The sequence below is a fragment of the Periplaneta americana genome, chromosome 16 (genome assembly GCF_040183065.1).
Source record: "Periplaneta americana isolate PAMFEO1 chromosome 16, P.americana_PAMFEO1_priV1, whole genome shotgun sequence".
NCBI lineage: Eukaryota > Metazoa > Arthropoda > Insecta > Blattodea > Blattidae > Periplaneta > Periplaneta americana.
Genome location: NC_091132.1, coordinates 60,551,819 through 60,569,762, shown reverse-complemented (window position 1 = coordinate 60,569,762; position 17,944 = coordinate 60,551,819). Strand labels below are relative to the sequence as shown.

The 17,944-nt window shown below is 35.2% G+C and overlaps 2 protein-coding genes across 7 annotated transcripts in view; one reads left to right on the top strand and one right to left on the bottom strand.

Moving 5' to 3' along the window:
• LOC138716360 (SH2 domain-containing protein 4B-like) overlaps positions 1-10,689 on the top strand; it is a 339,557-nt gene extending 328,868 nt beyond the window's left edge. The window contains exons 7-9 of one of the 2 annotated variants that reach the window (XM_069849367.1): positions 2,646-2,806; positions 6,397-6,594; positions 7,545-10,689. In XM_069849367.1, the coding sequence (XP_069705468.1) occupies positions 2,646-2,806; positions 6,397-6,594; positions 7,545-7,669 (484 nt within the window). In that variant the 3' untranslated portion in view covers positions 7,670-10,689. The remainder of the gene's footprint in view (positions 1-2,645; positions 2,807-6,396; positions 6,595-7,544) is intronic. The other variant, XM_069849366.1, reaches the window with a different exon arrangement.
• Positions 8,617-17,944, bottom strand: part of LOC138716359 (cyclin-dependent kinase-like 2) — a 142,781-nt gene continuing 133,453 nt past the window's right edge. For 3 of the 5 annotated variants that reach the window (XM_069849360.1, XM_069849362.1, XM_069849361.1), the window contains exon 10: positions 8,617-10,011. In XM_069849360.1, the coding sequence (XP_069705461.1) occupies positions 9,919-10,011 (93 nt within the window). In that variant the 3' untranslated portion in view covers positions 8,617-9,918. Of the gene's footprint in view, positions 10,012-14,588; positions 15,424-17,944 lie in introns of those variants that run through there. The other 2 variants (XM_069849364.1, XM_069849365.1) reach the window with 1 other exon arrangement.

The window sequence follows — 17,944 nt, the reverse complement described above, 5'->3', positions numbered from 1 at the left end:
GTTTCGCATTGCGACATGCAGACCACTGCATCTTTAAAGTAAATCTTTAATGTTTCCCTCTCCGCTATTGAAATGCTGGAACCATTGTTGTGCTACCTGGTCACTAACACCACTTTCACCCTCGACTTCACATATTTTTCTAGTTGCCACAGCAGCTTTATAATCTTGTTTCCAGCAGTGCTTTAGAAGGACTCTAATCTCAAACTTTATCGCCTCAATTATGTATTGCGTATATTAACAACTGACGACTGTTAGAAGCTCACAATACGCAATAATAACCACAGTGTCCTTAAATTGCATTTCCATACCACAGAAAATCATTAAAATCTTACACAACACCAAACTTAAAAAATCGCCATTACTTATGAGACGAAAACTTTGATGTAATCCTGTGACTGCAATAAGAAAATGTTCAATACTCGTGCCTCTGCATGTTTGGTTTCTTCTTTTTTTTTGTGCTTCTTCTTCTTCTTCTTCTTCTTCCTGTTCCTATCTTTTTTCATATATATAAATCCCACAAGGGTAGCTGCTCTTCAGTAAGGGTTGCCAAAAGACACAGCAAATTAAAAAAATAAAATAAAAATAAACATTTGCGTTATTACTATTTACAATGTTTTTTTTTTTTTTTTTAAATGGAAGCTACCCTTGGGAAAGTACTTTTATTCAATAATTATTAGTAATCAAATAGAATATAACGAAATTTAAGTGTACAAGTGATTACGTAAAATCTGAACTTCCTCCTCTTCGCCTTTACCCTGTAGCTCTTAATATTTACCTGATATTGGCCTCTTTTGAGAATCTATTCATATCTTTGACTTAGATGTTGGAGCTGATTTTAGATTGATGGTTTTAATATTGAATGTCATCTTTTTCTTCTACTTTCTTCATGTGTTCAGCTGTTTGACCTGTTCCAACCTCAGCCCACCCTTTCCTAAGACTGCCTATGTAAAGCCTTTCCTTTGGTTTACATTATAAAATTCGTTTTGGAAGTCTTTCTAATTTCATTTTGTTTAGATGTTCTGTATATATTTCAAGATCTTCTCCATCATGGCAAATATTCCAAAGTTTTGTCTGATTTCCCCCCCCCCTCCCAGCTCTAAATGTTCGTAGAATATCATCATTGCTACCGTTATTTTGTTTTTATCCTGTTTGCCAGATTGACCATCTTCTAGTGCCGTTTTTACTCAATGTTCTTTTTATTGCCTTGAACAATGGTATTGAATGTCTTATATTGTGATCATAATCAATTGAGACTCCACAGCCTAATCTTACTTTTTCTAAAATTGTATTTCCTATCAATTTTTCTTTTATCAAAAATATTATTATTTTTATCATAATTTTTAAGGCATTTCTAGATTGGTATTGTTTACAAAGCTTATAGGAATTCAAATACTGTATATTCTTTCGAATTATATCTTCCGAATTTGATATAACAGCTTGATCGTCAGCATAATATATTGTTTTTATGTTACAAGGTACTAATATTTATAAAATAGTAAGCAATGCTTCCTCTCTGGTATAAATAATACTGCTGGGTTTGAAAGCGTTGGCCAATTGTAATGAATGATGAAACTCTAGGTTTGCTGTTTAATTGACAGAATTCTCGCCAGCCCATATTATTGGCTAGAGCTTCCGTTGATGTAGACATGTGGGTGACCTCAGTAGGTGATGCTCACTTTCCAAACCCAAATTCAAATGAACGGTCTCAAATGTTATTTACAAATGCAAGTGTGCTAGATTCATTTTTCAGTGTATGAGCCAGCTGTCTACTGTTAGATTTCAGTGTATTGTGAACAAGTCTTAAAACGCAAATCAAGCTTTCAGGTATAACTCCCTGTAAAGTTGATTTGAATGATGTTGAGGGAAAAATTGTTCCAGGCCGGGCATCGAATAATTTAAGTCACACAGAGTTAGTGTGCACTCAATGTTGGTTGCTTGATGGTTGTCAGCCCACTTTGAGGTCTGTGGATATAGAGGGAAAAGTTAGATCGGGTAGAGTTCCCGGGTAGTTCAGTTGGTAGAGCATTGGTACATTTAACCGAAGGTCCCGGGTTCGATGCCTGGCCCCGGAACAATTTTTCCCTCAAAATTATTCAAATCAACTTTACAGGAAGTTATACCTGAAAGCTTGATTTGCATAATACACGTCAGTGTTCATTAACAGAAAACCACAATTTAAGTCACACAGAGTTAGTGTGCACTCAATGTTGGTTGCTTGACGGTTGTCAGCCCACTTTGAGGTCTGTGGATATAGAGGGAAAAGTTGGATCGGTGTCGGGTAGAATTCCTGTAGCTCAGTTGGTAGAGCATTGGTACGTTTAACCAAAGGTCCCGGGTTCGATGCCCGGCCCCGGAACAATTTTTCCCTCAAAATTATTCAAGGCTTAAAATGGTTCTAACCGATACCATCATATCCATTCAAGTAAATTCAGTGTCATTTTTAATTTTTAGTAGGTACATAAAGGTCTGTTCTCTTCTATTCTTTCCATTAAATGTCTTAATCATAAATAATAAATTACTATAGACAATTGTAAAACCATAAGTTATGTAAGTTATATATTGTTCTATAGTCTTTATATTTTTACGATAAAGGCATCATCATGAGCAGTATGATACAGTAAACTTTGAACTCTGTTCGTTTATAGCCCAGCAAGCAGTAAGAGTCTCAGCCCTGCCACTCATTCAGAGTTCCAGACAGCCAAACCTCCAAGCAAAGAGGCAGTGATTGAATGGTTCCGATCAAGCGAGATCTCACGTCGAGCTGGAATTGAAGCTGACTCAAACCAAATTGCACCTTGGTTCCATGGTGAGTGTCAGTCTCTCATATAAAAATGTTCTGTCTTTCTTGAGTGGAAGTTAATTTCTTTTCTGCATCCAATGAGAGTTTAGCATACAGATAAGTAGAGCTTTTATATTTTAATCTTGATATTATAAGGAGTCGAATGATTAGAATCACAGATCAGTTCCAGTACTGATTAAAATAATTGCATTACTAAGAAGTATTGATATATAGTTAACCTTGAACCTCCGTTATAACAAAAGTAAAAATGATCACTATGGAAAAGATTATGTTATTTGATAAATATTTGTTGATAAAAAGATCAGCCATTTCATCAGCCAGTGATAAAGTACCTATTTTTGAAAGGATTGTCCAGCAAGGAAAACGTTGCAGATATTGGTGGAAACATTAAGGGATCATTATCCTTCATATGCTACGATATAAAAATCGGGTTGCGAAATTTAACAGAGAAAGAATTGAAGTCAAAGGTGAACAATGTGTTGAAAGAACTGTTTCTGCGACCACTTAAGTAAATATTAGTACCATGCATAACATGATTTTGGAGTATCGACGAATTTGGCTGAAACGTCGCAGTAACCAAAGTAGATGAATGTAGGAGCTGTTATAACAGCAGGAAGAAGAAAATGAATTTGAAAATTTTCCTATGAACGTGTCTTTCATACATTTCTTCAAGATTTGGGTATGAAAAAATTATTTGCTAAATGGATCCCTAAATGTCTGAACGCTAATCAGAAATAACTCAAAGTGGCAATTTCCATGACGCTTTACTGTTTTGAAGAGAATTCTTCTAACTTTTTGGATCGTATTGAACGAAATATGGATTCATTATTACGATCTAGAAACAAAAGAAGACTCAAACGAATGAAAACATACTGGTTCTCCCTGCCTAAAGAAATATGACTTTCAGAAATTGCCAGGAATGGTCCTTGCATCAGTTATTTTTTTTTATGATGGGGGAATAGAAACCAGAGGTCTGCATCGGACGTTTTTGCTCGAGCGCCAAGTAGTTCATAGCATAATCCGATAGGTAGCGTACATACATGATGGGTAAAATTGTCGCGAGCGATAAATCCTCGAACGGTGTAAGCCAAGCATTAGACATTCATTCTTGTTACAGTGATGAACTGTGTAGTAACATCATTGATGTTTATCATTTCAAAACTTTGCAGTGTTTAACTAACCCCTCCATAGTACAACTACAAAACTTGCTTTAAAATGTAATATAAATGTTGTAGGTAAATGTCCCCCCCCCCACACACAGGAATTATTTTATTTTTGTCGCATCTGATAGATGTTATTGGATGTAAATGTAATTATTATAAACGGAGAACACAATCACGATAATGCAAGAACAGTATCAAGTTTTCTAGTAATAATAATAATCTCTAATAAATAGTGTATCAATCTTTGCGTCTGTAAGACTTGTGCAGCATGATTATTCGTTTTGTTATATTTTCTGCGACGTTATCTCTGTACTAATATTGTTATTAATCTACTGCTATATCAATAATATTTTGTAAAACGTTACCACATTGTCGCAGTATATAGGCGGAACATTATGTATGGCTCTATCATATTATATATGTGGTAAATCAATACTATTTTATTTATAACTTCATGTTTCTGTTTTGGTGTGTTCCATTAGACTGTTCCACTAAACGTTTGTCATAAATGCAGAAAATAAAGCCTTACTTTTACCATGTGAGCAAAAAACTGTCGCCTTCCATACAAGATAAGACATGTCAGTGAGATGACCTTGCACTGCGCTTCTATTTCTTACGAGCATATCACGACCGATCTTACCTCACTCGAGGGTACGACATTCGACCGAGTTCAAGTGAGCGAATTATCTCCAATGCAGCACTCTGATAGGAACGAAATAATTATGACAAACGAAAATAATTTTCCTCCTCTTCAAGAAAGCCCCGTCTTTTAACAACTCTGTGCACAGTCCTAGAAAAAAGTACAGAAAGTTCCTATGAAGACTAGTCCAACGTAGTAATCTTCCGTTGGCTTAATGATAGTAGTGAGGAGCGCCTGGCCTGAGGAAGCTAGGTGGTAAGAGGTGAAGTGGGCCTGTCTGCATAAGGCAGTGTGCATGAAACTGTTCATATGCCAGCATACAACAACTCACTGCCCACCAACAGATTTTGTTATGTAGAGGTTGGAATGGGACCGACCTGCATAGGAACTCATACATACCGTATATGTATTATATACGTAGATTAGATCATATTATATGTCACATGGCTAAAGACAGTTTATTAAATTTTTTACTCTTCTCGCTATTTATCATCATCATCATCATCATCATCATCATCATCATCTTCCTAACAAGTATTAGGCCAAGTGGCCTGTTACGGTCTCAAACTAGAATTTTCAGTCCATCTCTTCTTTGGACGGCCTAGAGATCTTTTGCCATATGGATGATAATGAAGCAGTGCTTTTGGAATTCTGCATTGATTCATTCGTTCGAGATGACCCTTCCACTGAAGTTGATATTTGCTGATGAACTGCATAATGGGTTCTATTTGAAGTTCTTGCATTAGGTCCTCATTTTTTTTATGATCCCAGCGAGTATATCCAGCTGTTGCTCTCATAAACCTCATCTCACTTGCTGTTATTCTACTGACATCTTTATTCTTCACAGTCCACGCTTCGCTACCATAGCTTAATACTGGCTGTGCTAAGGTTTTATACAAGCCTATTCTTGTGTGTCTTTGTACTAGTGAGGGTTTCATGATTTTATTAATGATCCCCATTGTTTTATTATATTTACATATTTTTTCAGCAATATCTACTTCATCATAAGGTAATAGTGTATAGCCAAGATAAGTGAAGGTATTTACTCTTTCTATTATTTTATTATTCAAACAGATTTTGCTTGGTACAGGGAATTTATTATGGACATTAGTTTTGCACAAAAAGATATCATTCTGCCTAGATAAAAATTCAGTTGGCCACAGCAGTAGCTATATCTTATAATATCTCACAAACTGCACGAACCATTAACTATGTTTGCACTTTGTCACTTTTTCCGTATTTCCTTTATTAAGAGAATTGTCTCATCTTACTACGACATTATGGATCCAGCTTCAAAGAAACCTAAAATCTAATCATTCATTTAAACAGGTAGTAATGGACATTACCATATAGTAAATTACACATTGCTATAATAATGTTAGGCTATTATGCAAAATGTTTGATAAAGTAAAAACTATGTACTGTAGATTCTTTTACTTTAATAAAATATCTTATTACGTTACACTGCATTAATTTATACTTTATAAATTAAAATACTAAGCAGTAAAATCACATTTGCATAATACCCTACACTTCTTCTTCAATGTTTCTGTTAAATTATCTCAGATAAACTGAAACACTGACCATATTATGAATTTAATTTTATAAGGTTACACTGAAAGTCTGTTCTGAAACTTCAATGAATATATATAAAAATTACGTAAAGAAAATCAGTCTAATAATTATTAACCATGAAATGATGAATCTGCCAAGCAACCATACTTTTCTCTCCTATAGTAGTTTATGTCACCACACCAGCAACTAACTTTGCTGTCCATTGTTTTCCCCTGCAGGACTGATAACGAGGCAAGAGGCAGAGTCAGTGCTGCATGACAAACCAGTTGGATGTTTTTTGGTGAGAATCTCAGAGCGAATCTGGGGCTATGCCATCAGTTACAGGGATGCCGATAGATGTAAACATTACCTTGTGGACGCATCTAATGGCCACTACCAGTTCCTTGGAGCTAACCAGATAACACACAACACGCTTGGTGAGTGAAAACAGTGAAACAGAAAGAATAGTTCAATTTGGTTTAGTAGTGAATTTCTGAATGGAATTAGACATATAATACTTTTTTTTTTTTTTGGCAATTATTTACTTTAACTGACGGCGCGTTTTCTCGACGAAATTTATTCAAAACTCCTTGATTTGACTTGAGGAATACGTACAAACTACTAGAATTGAGCAGAAAGCAATAGTTTTCATTTTATCTGGTTACTATTTAAGACTTTAAGGTATATAATCTGAGGTAGACTTAAGTATGTGGTATAGATGACAGAGAGTGACTAGCTTATCGAAGCAACACAAGGCAACTGGTGTTTGTTTATATTTATATTGGATTGGTGCATAAGTTCATAGTGTTTTTCTAGCATTTGTTGTTTTATGGGTTGGTAGAAATGCAAGTCCATTATTCAAATCAAGCTTTCAGGTATAACTCCCTGTAAAGTTCATTTGAATAATTTCGAGGAAAAAATTGTTCCGGGGCCGGGCATCGAACCCGAGACCTTTGGTTAAACGTACCAATGCTCTACGAACTGAGCTACCCGGGAACTCTACCAGACACCGATCCAATTTTTCCCTCTATATCCACAGATCTCAAAGTGGGCTGACAACAGTCAAGCAACCAACATTGAGTGCACATTAACTCTGTGTGACTTAAATTGTGGTTTTCTGTTAATGAACACTGACGTGTATTATGCAAATCAAGCTTTCAGCCCACAACTATTCAACATTAGATACCCATCAACCAACTTTTTTTTCTACTGTTAGTTTATTCCTTTGACAGATGTGAATGCCTGAATGAAATACTAAAATCCATAAAATGTGGTTTCTACTATAATATTTTTAATTTACCATATATCTGATACGAACATGAAAGATTTGATTAGTAACTTTCAATTCAACACGAAACTTAAATCATAACAACGCTTAATTTTTCAGGGGACATGGTGGCTTACCACAGCCAGAATCCCATCACTACGCTGGGAGGAGAGCTTCTCCAACAACCTTGTCCACGTCTTGGCATTCCAACTATATTTCAGGGATTGCTTGGAAATCGATGGTGATTATTTCACAATCACTGTCACAAGTTCATGAAGGAAGAGGGACGAGTGTTATGGAAGACTCATCAAATCAGTCTGATGAGTGAGAAGGAATCAAGGGGTCACAACTGATGCAGTAAAACCCTGTTGCATAATATTCTGAACTGTCTCTTATGTTTACGATATTAATAGTTCACCCACAGAGCACTTGCAAATAAAGTACTGATTGATGTTTTATAGATTGTGTGTGATAAATATAGTAATGAAATATTTGCAGTAGTGATCTGTTTTGAACAAATGTGATAGATTACAGATTATAATTATTTACGAAGGAATTTCACTCATATACCAAATATGTTCCTAATTGAAACTAACTTTGCCATTGCCATCTAATATTGTAATGCATTACCTTGGGAAACTTGCTAGGTATGCTGAGGTATTATATTTCTAACAGCATTGTAAATGTACGCAAATAATTTATAAATTGTGCTCTTACAATTTTGAAGATGAAGTATAATCATTAGATTTTTTAACAAAGTGAAAACATAAAAATGAAGTGAGAATTGTCGTAGAGTGCAATTATAGTCAGCTATATAGCAAAAAAAAAAATGTATAAATGTTTTGCGCAATATTGCTGTCTACTTTAGAATTTTTTGAACTGCATTTATTCTCCTTTGCTCTCAGTATTTCAGTCTATTTGTTCTGTGTCAGTTTATGCAAAATCTTGTAGCTTAAACAAAGAGAATGTAGCAGTAGGTAAATGCCATAATTACCTACAAGTAATTTTATCAGTTGGGAAGTGTTACTCCATGCCACGATTTTGCAGTACCATAAACTGTCCTCTTCTGTGACTACGGCATTAGGAATTATGTATGGTAATTTCACAAAGTAAATAGTCATATATTTTAATTATGACATCACATATGTGCATAAGACTTCAATTCAGTTTTTTTTTCTCAACAGTGGTAACTGTGAATGTGGTCAGTCTGTTAGAAATTGTGTAAAAGTATACATAAAATATAGTTAATATAGGAAAACAACTCAACATATAGAATTTACGTAACGAATTGTACTTTAAACATACCATTAATTTAGAATTAACAGTTCAGAAAATATGCATTTATAGTTAATATAGTGGGCATTCGTTGCAAAACACAAACAAAAGTTAATATGACTGATAGCAAATGTTGGTAGAAATATGTTAGGGTTTTACTGTATAAGCCTCTTTAATAATGAAATGGACGATCCTTCTGTGAATAAGTGACTGAAAAAGGTATAGGAGCCATAAGTATACATAAAGTAATACTACTCTAGTAATACTACGTTTACCAAACAAATTATTTAAACTTATATAGAATAATAACTGATTATGATGCATGTCAAATTTTTTATTTTCTATTGTGTCACTTGAAATTTATGTGTGATTGCTGCATGAATGAACTTACAATAAAGTAATAAAGTATTTTTCATTGATCATAACAACATATAATTTGTAATCAGTCAACACTGCATACATTGATTACCTCCCACAGCATAACCAATTCATTCACTAAACCACTCCTTCAACAACTCCTTTATTATCAAAAACACGTAATTTTTAATTTATCTTCCTTAATACATTCTTGACAACATAATGTGATTTGTACATCAAACTTTACTACTTAAAAGTTGTATAAGACAGATATACAAATTTGCAAATATTCATTCTGACAAACTGTCTTTCAGTCCATGTGTGTTTCTTGGACATTTCTACCAATATAAAATATAAAAACTGCAAAATAACTAGTGCATTAGATTGTAATCAAAATAGTAGGCTATGTTAGTTACATAATTTATTTTGCCGATTTCTCTTGATTATGAAAATAGTTTCCTACACTAAAATATAAATTTAGTAGCTATAATTTATCTAATTATATTATACAATTATTTTTTTGGAATCTTTTCTAAACTGTACATCATCAGTATGATCCAAGTATATCTTGTGTGAAGAAATTAAGAATCTAGGAAGATAGATCAGGATTTTTAATGCTGAATGTACCGAGTAAGAAGTGTCCAATGTGTGAAGGAATGAAAACCAACCAATAAAATACTCATCATAAACATAATATAAAATAAAATAAAAATTTCAATAGTTTTAATTGTCACTTGTCATTCAAAATATATAAAAGTACCAAAAAAACTCGGATATAAATAAGATTTAAATAAAATTATGTTGTCAAGAAATAATAAAATTAATCTTAAAGAACATACTGATGACACAGAGTGATCGTCGGTTAACAAAATTTTGGTTGAAAGTCCAAGGTTAGTAGCTTCCGCTTTTTTGGCCGAAGGACTTCTACAGACTTCAGAACACCTTTGGATTTTACCTACACAAAAATATTTTTACATTGACAACAGAAATAAAACTGTAGGCCTACTAAATACCATACAAGGAAGAAAAAAAAAATCAGTCATCTTCAATAAATTATACACTTGAAACACACAAAAGAGTAATACATCAAACAATAAATATGTCCAGAGAATTCATGTTTTATATTTTGAAAGGCATGCTGGAAGTTGCTAAATAATTTCAGGCTAAAGGCATTTCTTCTGCAACCTTTACTGCTGATTATGTAGGGAAGTAAATTTATGTATTTAGCTTTAATTCTATTACGTACTATTAAACTTATCACATACGATATTATTACAGTAGTTGAGCTCCATTAAGGTATATCTTCTGTTTCTACTTTACTACAGTATAAAGTAAAGAATCTTTTTACAGTTCATTATTTTTATGGATATTATTGTCCACAAGAATTGTTACTTATTCATAGCCATATTATTTACAAATGCTTATAATCTTAGATCAGTACTTTCCGTAGATTTTCTATACTGTTCTGGTATGTAATTTAGTGTGTATAAATAAAGCAGAATACAGTAAAACCTCGTTAATCCGGACTAATTGGGGGGGGCGATAAGTTGACCATTTAACAAAAGTCCGGATTAACTGAAATAACCTAAAAGAACATTAGAAAGTTCATTAAAACTCCCGTTTATAGCAAAAATCACGTTAATTATGGTGTATTTGAAGGGCCTAGGCCTAAATACACTATACAGTACAGTAAACTGTAAAGCAATATACATTAAATCTTTGTTTGTGTAATCGATAATAATATTTGTTTGTATAGTTTATGTAATTACTTTATTGCAAACTTTATGGATTTTTTTAATTTTTAATACTATAGGTGTAATACTGTAAGTATTGTAATTCCATAGTTCTGATGTATAAAAGTAAGTCTTAAAACAAGGTTCTTTAATTTTTTTCAAACTCATTTGGGGGGGGGGGGGTTGCCTGTCTGGATTAAGTGAAGTCCGGTTTATTGGAGTCCGGATTAACGAAGTTTTATTGTACTTTTACCCGAAATGTGGAGCATTCAACTTAATGTAATCATTTTACCATAAGATATTTATGTACATTTTTTCCTCTTCATATTCATATTTCCAATTGCACAGAAAATTAACAAAACTTCTAACCCATTCATAGTCATGAAATAACTGACAAACTTGTCTGAGCTTCCATTTGGTTCCAATTTCAATCGACACAAAATTATTCATTGTCTGATCTCTTAATTTTTGTTTTCTTGTCCTATTATCTTTATTTAATTTTCCAAATATAATGAATTGCTCAACATTTATCCTGATTTGTTGTATTATTTTTATCACCCACAGGAGATTATAATTATACCTGCTGCAGAGAGGTCTTGCTTTGTTATGCATTTATATTTCTGATACATCATTCTTATAAATTCATCCCTTGTGTAATTTCTTTACCTGTCGTTAAATTAGAACAAAAAGAATAAGAAAAATAAAGAAATATGCAAATAATACACAAATCCATTATGTTCTTTGTATGAATTCTTACATACAAATGATCTTCCTTCAACATAAGGTTACCAGAAATCTTCATTTCCTTGGGAACAGCCCCCGAATTTTGCTTTTTGTCTCCAGAGAAAATTCGTTTCCGAAATGTCCTCGGGTTTAATAACATGTCCCCAAGTATCCCCGGATTCCTTACACATTGCTGTGGATAAATTTTGCTTATGCAACTTTGCCATCTTTCATGGTGACATAATCAAAACTGAGGGTGAGAACTGCAGTCGAATCTTCCATATTGTTATGAAGGTTAAAAGCAAATTGAACTCCAAGAAAGAAGAGAAATTTATTCCATCATCAATTAAGCAACTTTTGGTATCTTTAGAATTAGTTCTTATTCCCCAACAGAATTCTCAAATTCTCACAAGGAAGGGTCCAGGTGGTTGTTGCTAATACTTGAATGGGACAAGTTTATTTGTCTTTTAGAACATAAGTATGGCGCGATATGAGATGCTATGGAATACATGTGCCCTACAGAGAGGCGGAGGAAAATATGGAAAGAGGAGGGGTATTGACAAGACACGGAACTGGTTCTGCTAGTTGTAAGTTAGACACGATTGCAGACTGATGTGTGCATCATGCAGAATGATAGTAAAGTTGCTAGTGGAATTTTAGTATTTCGGAAGAAACGTCAACTAGGGAAGAACTTAGTTTTCAAACACAATAAAAAAACAGTTGATTGAAGAAGAGGTTGTTATTAAAGACAATAATATACTTATGATTGATGAAGAAATCACGGATGATGAGGAAATTTTGTGATTTTGGCGATGATCCAGCATTACAAGATGAGCCAAGTCCAGAAAGAAGTCTTATATTAGTTGATAGAATAGTTGTACGCTCCATCAACACCAATACATAAGAAGAGCACAAAATTCACTGAAGGGTACTTGGATAATGCTTATAAAATGTGCACAAAGCAGCCAAGAGGATAGAATCCTCCCCAGGTGTGTCCTCCTGGTTTGGCCATTGGCAAGTCACCTCGTGTAAAATTCACTTCTGTAACGGCACAAAAAAAGACTGATAAAATAAGACAGTTTTGCAAAAATTTGAGAATACGCTTAAAACTACATAAACATTAATGTAGTCATTCCTGGGTTTTTATAAGTAATTAAATCAATGGTCTCATCAAAATATTGACAGAGTCCTTCTTTGTAATTATACACTGTTTCCATATTTTGAGGCTCATACCTCCTTGCTTACTGTCCATAACAGCTATAAATCCTGTAAAAAAATATAATAATAATAATAATAATAATAATAATAATAATAATCCGTGGCACTACAGCCCATGAAGGGCCTAAACCGGCCAGCCGGCTGCTTGCCTCACGCCCACATGCCGAAGCAGAGGTGTACGATCATCCAACCAGAATGGAGGTATCGTGTGGTTAGCACGATGACCCCCCCCCCTCCCAGCCGTTATAGCTGGCATTCGCAACCAGATTTTGCTACCTATCATAGCTTCCCAAGTGCATCACGATGCTGGGTGAGCACCAGTCCCATACACTGGCCGAAATTTCATGAGAGAATTTCTTCCCCCATGAGGACTTGAACCAGCGCGCATTCCGTGACGCGCGTCCTAGGCAGGATGCCTTAGACCACGATGCCACAGCACGGGATATATATTTATTTTGATACAGTCTATCCAACAAACTACATAGAAATCAGAATCGTGCAACAACACTTGGGACCTCTTTCTTGTCAGTGTTTCTTGTGACAGTCTTCTAAGAATGGCCATGGAGATCTTAGCTGTGTGAACTGTTGCTCCATCTTGCTGGAATCACCACTCACGATGACCACGGACGAAATTCGGAAGAAGCATTTCCAGCATGTTCATGTAATGCTCGGAGTTGATAGTAACTGTTGCTCCTTCCTCACCCTCGAAGAAATAAGGCCCAATGATGCCATCAGAACAAATTCCGCATCAGACTGTCATCTTTTCACTGTGCAGCAGACGTTCATGCAGTTTCTGAGGATTGTTAGGAGCCCAGTATCGGTAATTCGGTTTGTTGACATATCCACAGAGGTAGAAGTGTGCTTCATCAGACATGATTAACATATTCACTACGTTCGGATTGTCATTCACCAGGTTAAAGAATTCCCTACAAAAGCAAAGTCGCTCACCTTGTCTTGCTGCGTAATTTCATGTGTTGGTTAAATTTTGTAGGAATGAAAGTGCAGATCGTTATACAGTACTCGACGAACACTACCGTCATGCAAACGAAGAGTGACAGCATGTCGCCGAGTTGACTGCCTGGGACTATGACGCATTGCTTCCCGAATCTATTCCTCATCTGCAGGTGTACGAGCCGAACGAGGACGTCCTGGTGGCTTGGTATCCTTTATTGATCCCTCTGTACGCCATTTTGCTACCCACAATACCAAGGTATTGCAACTAGGTGCATGACGTGTATCAAACTGCAGTCAAAACCCATGCTGCATAGCAGTAATGGACTCTGTTTTGATAAACAACTCTACAGCAACAATGTGGTGTTCAGTAGATCAATGTTCCATCTCAACTGAACTACATAACATACACAACACAAGGACACCCACTACAGCAGCGATATTCAGTGGGTATGATTCGTATTGCATTGCAAAAACCGTCAGGTGTTTTTGACGTACTCTAGTTATTTATAGGAACTGCCTCGAACACGAGCGTGTTCAAACAGGTGTCCATTATATGTGTTCACGTAGGCTTCCACGGCTGGTGTACATGGTCTGTGGATAAGCTTCGGGGCTTCTACCGCTTTGTCTTGGTGTTGGTGGCTGATGTTTCGACCGCTGTGTTGTGGTCATCTTCAGAGCAGTTGGATAAGGAAATAGTCTGCGAGCTCGTATATATATAGTAGTCTCGATGGGGAGGGGGGGAGTACTTTCGGTGATAGGTTCTCCTTCTGGCATCTGATTGGTCCTTCGTTGTCCAATCCGGTTGAGGGCTGTATGGAGGGAAGTATGAGGGCCAGTATATATATATACTGGCCCTCATATATATATATATATATATATATATATATATATATATATATATATATATACGAGCTCGCAGACTATTTCCTTATCCAACTGCTCTGAAGATGACCACAACACAGCGGTCGAAACCTCAGCCACCAACACCAAGACAACGCGGTAGAAGCCCCGAAGCTTATCCACAGACCACGTCCATTATATGTATTTATTTTGTACTGTATGTAGCATACAACATACTTAACACGTACAGAGTGAAAGACTCATTGTCAGTATAATAAGCAATGGCAGACTTCCATCACGCATGTGCAAGCAGGAAACAAGCTCTCCGAACTGCTTGTAAAAAGAATTTGCACTTTGATCCAAACACATTGGTGGAGAAAACTCTTTCTGAACCAGACTGCTGTTTTCCATATCATATTACTCTAGGAGAAATTACGATTTTAAAACAACATGTTTATGTATTCGATATCCCGCATTATAAAGTACAAAAATATGCTTCAAACAGAAATTTCTCCAAGGGTGGAGAAAATGCGTTTTGAATCAATGCTCTTCATATCTCAATATCTGTCCCCGGAAATTGTGAAGAGAAATCTGGTAACCTTACTTTAACAGCAGCTTCATTCTGCCACGAATCAGAAGGTAAACCTTAAGTGACTGGTTGTATGACTGCTACAGAATCCACCTGCAGTGTCATCGACATATGAATTACACTTGCACTTTTGAGTTTTCGGATTCGAGTCACAAATAATTGAAATCATACAACAGTGAGATTGGTCCTCTTCAAGATCAGAAAAAGAAATACGTACATTACGCTAATTTTCTGCATTTCATACAAACGGAAGATTAGAACTAAATCTCGACTTGGGGCTCTGAGATGGTGATCGAGACTGGTTTCCTCTCTGAAAAGCATAAAAATAGCAGCTACAAGAATATCGATCTATTGTATTTAATCTAAGTTACACCCAAAAAACGAGGGCCTTCAATTTTTTCTGGTATCTGTCAGGGAAAAGAAATGTCTTAACATATTTCTAGTTGAGGATTACTAGTTACCAGTACATCATGTCTAGAGAGTACCGTACATTTTAGATGCAGTTTATGATATTACAATATATGAAAAAACACCACACTGCTGCTATTCAAGTAGCTGCAGAGATGGTATTCCAAGTCAGAGACACAATTCAAACGCTGGCAAGTCTCTAACAAATTTCTTGTGAAAAATGATATGCCATTTTTCCTTTTGGGTCTATAATTTCTTCTGCGATACTTATTTTCTATGTTTAAAGCAATGGAAAACTACTGCACTTCTCAAAGGAGGATATCTACGGAATCATACAATAAAACTATCACATACGATAGTCAACAGAAGGAAATTTCTGTAATTGCTTTCAACCCTAAGTTATTATGTGCGCTATTATGAACAGTTTATGAAGAAATGATTCAGTTATATTTTCTGTAAAAATAAAGTGACATAAACATTAAAATTTGTCTTCATTGGCCACAAGACGTTCCTAGAAAAATGGTAGCTAAAGAATACAGCCATTAAATTGAAGAAATGTTGCAATGTAGAAGCTCATCTTATTTTATCACATGACTAAAGGCTAGTTCACAATAAACCGGGAATGAGAACCAGAACGAGAATTGGAAACGGAGGACGTGAAAGTGAAGATTTTTTATTCACAGCTATTAGATTAATACACAGTAACTAAGCAAATGTGCATTCAGGTGTACGTGAATCAGTTAAGGAGATGGCTGAATGAAGCAGATGACCTGGGAATAGTGTGGACTAGAAAATAGGACCTGATGATCCCACAACGGAAAAAATATTCGTCCTCCATACTTTTATATTTTTTGTGTCAAATGGTTGAGTAAACTTATAACATAATTTATACAGATAAGTTATAGGTTGAATATAATATTAATACAATTTTAATTACTTGTAACTTATCAGAACAAAATGTCAAGTAAATTTTTATTAAATTTGGTATGAAAACAAAGAAGTACAGTTTATGAAAATGTAACTACATTTTCGAAGTACCAACAGACAGATACCAAGACTCGATTTCATTTCTTTTCCCTGACAAAATCTCTTATAACAATAGTAAAATACAAGAACAAATATGCTATTGCAATATTTAAAACAATATTATTTTAACAATAGTAAGTATAGGACTAATTTAATTCACTAGCTCCACGTGTCATAGTAGTTAACTGACAACTCCACATTACAAACCAACAACAACATGACAATGAGCTGAATAATTGTACCATCAGATGGCAGTGACTGTGAGTATAACTCTATCCATCTACAATTGCCGATGACGAAATTAAACACTAAACATAGTCGAAGGTGGGCAACCGTTATCGCTCTGAATCTTTGAGGGCACTCAACGAAGTATGTACAGTGGCATCGTTTGAATTTTATTTGAAGTGAAGTACATGGAAATTTTAAAACGCAAGTTTGTATGCATCTGAAGTCTGATTAGTGGAATATGTAGCTAATCTGCGATGTATGCATTGGAGGGAGAAAGGAACTAACCACCCTACCCCATTATCTCTTAGCCTAGTTTTCTCATGAGTGATGCCTTATTGGTGTTACTTATGAGGTTCAAACCTGTCTTCGGACAGTTGACTAAACAACAACAAACTACTGCTCCATTGTCCAAGAGTCCAGTCAAATGGAAAAGAAATAATATATAATGCAGTGCAATTGTGCACGCAAGAAAAGAAAATGTAGTAGGGTAGTAATTCCATTAAAAAGAGCAATGGAAAGAGTGGCTGCAGCTGTAGGGAAAAATGTAAGGACAGTACAAAATGTAGTAAATGACTATAGAAAAGCAACAGAGAGTGGTCAGAAAGTGCTGTAACATCCATGATCGGTCATTTTTTTATGTCTAAGGCTACAAATGTGGGAGTGAAAGGGGCCTTATTGAAGGAGCGGATAATGTTGGCATTGTTAATCTTCGAATGCTAAAATAATGACACAATATTGTAAAGAACATCACAAAGGAAGACGGGAAGAAGACCTGTGATAAAGTACATGAAATAAGAAATTACTTCTGGAACACGTTGTTGAAAGTGTAATAATAAATATAGGTGTTGATAGCAACGATCAGGAGAATAAAGGCTTATACAATAAAACGGATGGAAACGCGCGAAATTTTTCTCACATTAGGATATCTGATGTCACCAATCGCTAGACGGACACAGCTGTAGAGGTAGATATCACCAGGAAGAAGTGCAAGCCGTTCGATACAATTACTATAGAGTAAAAATGTGAATGTTTTTATTCCCCCTCACAAGCGGAGTTAATACAGTGCAGTGTTCCATTTATCATAGAACCGAAGCATACAATACTTCCTGTCCCGTATCTCAGACCGGCCAATAAGAGCACACATAAATATACACAAGCATCTCCTATGT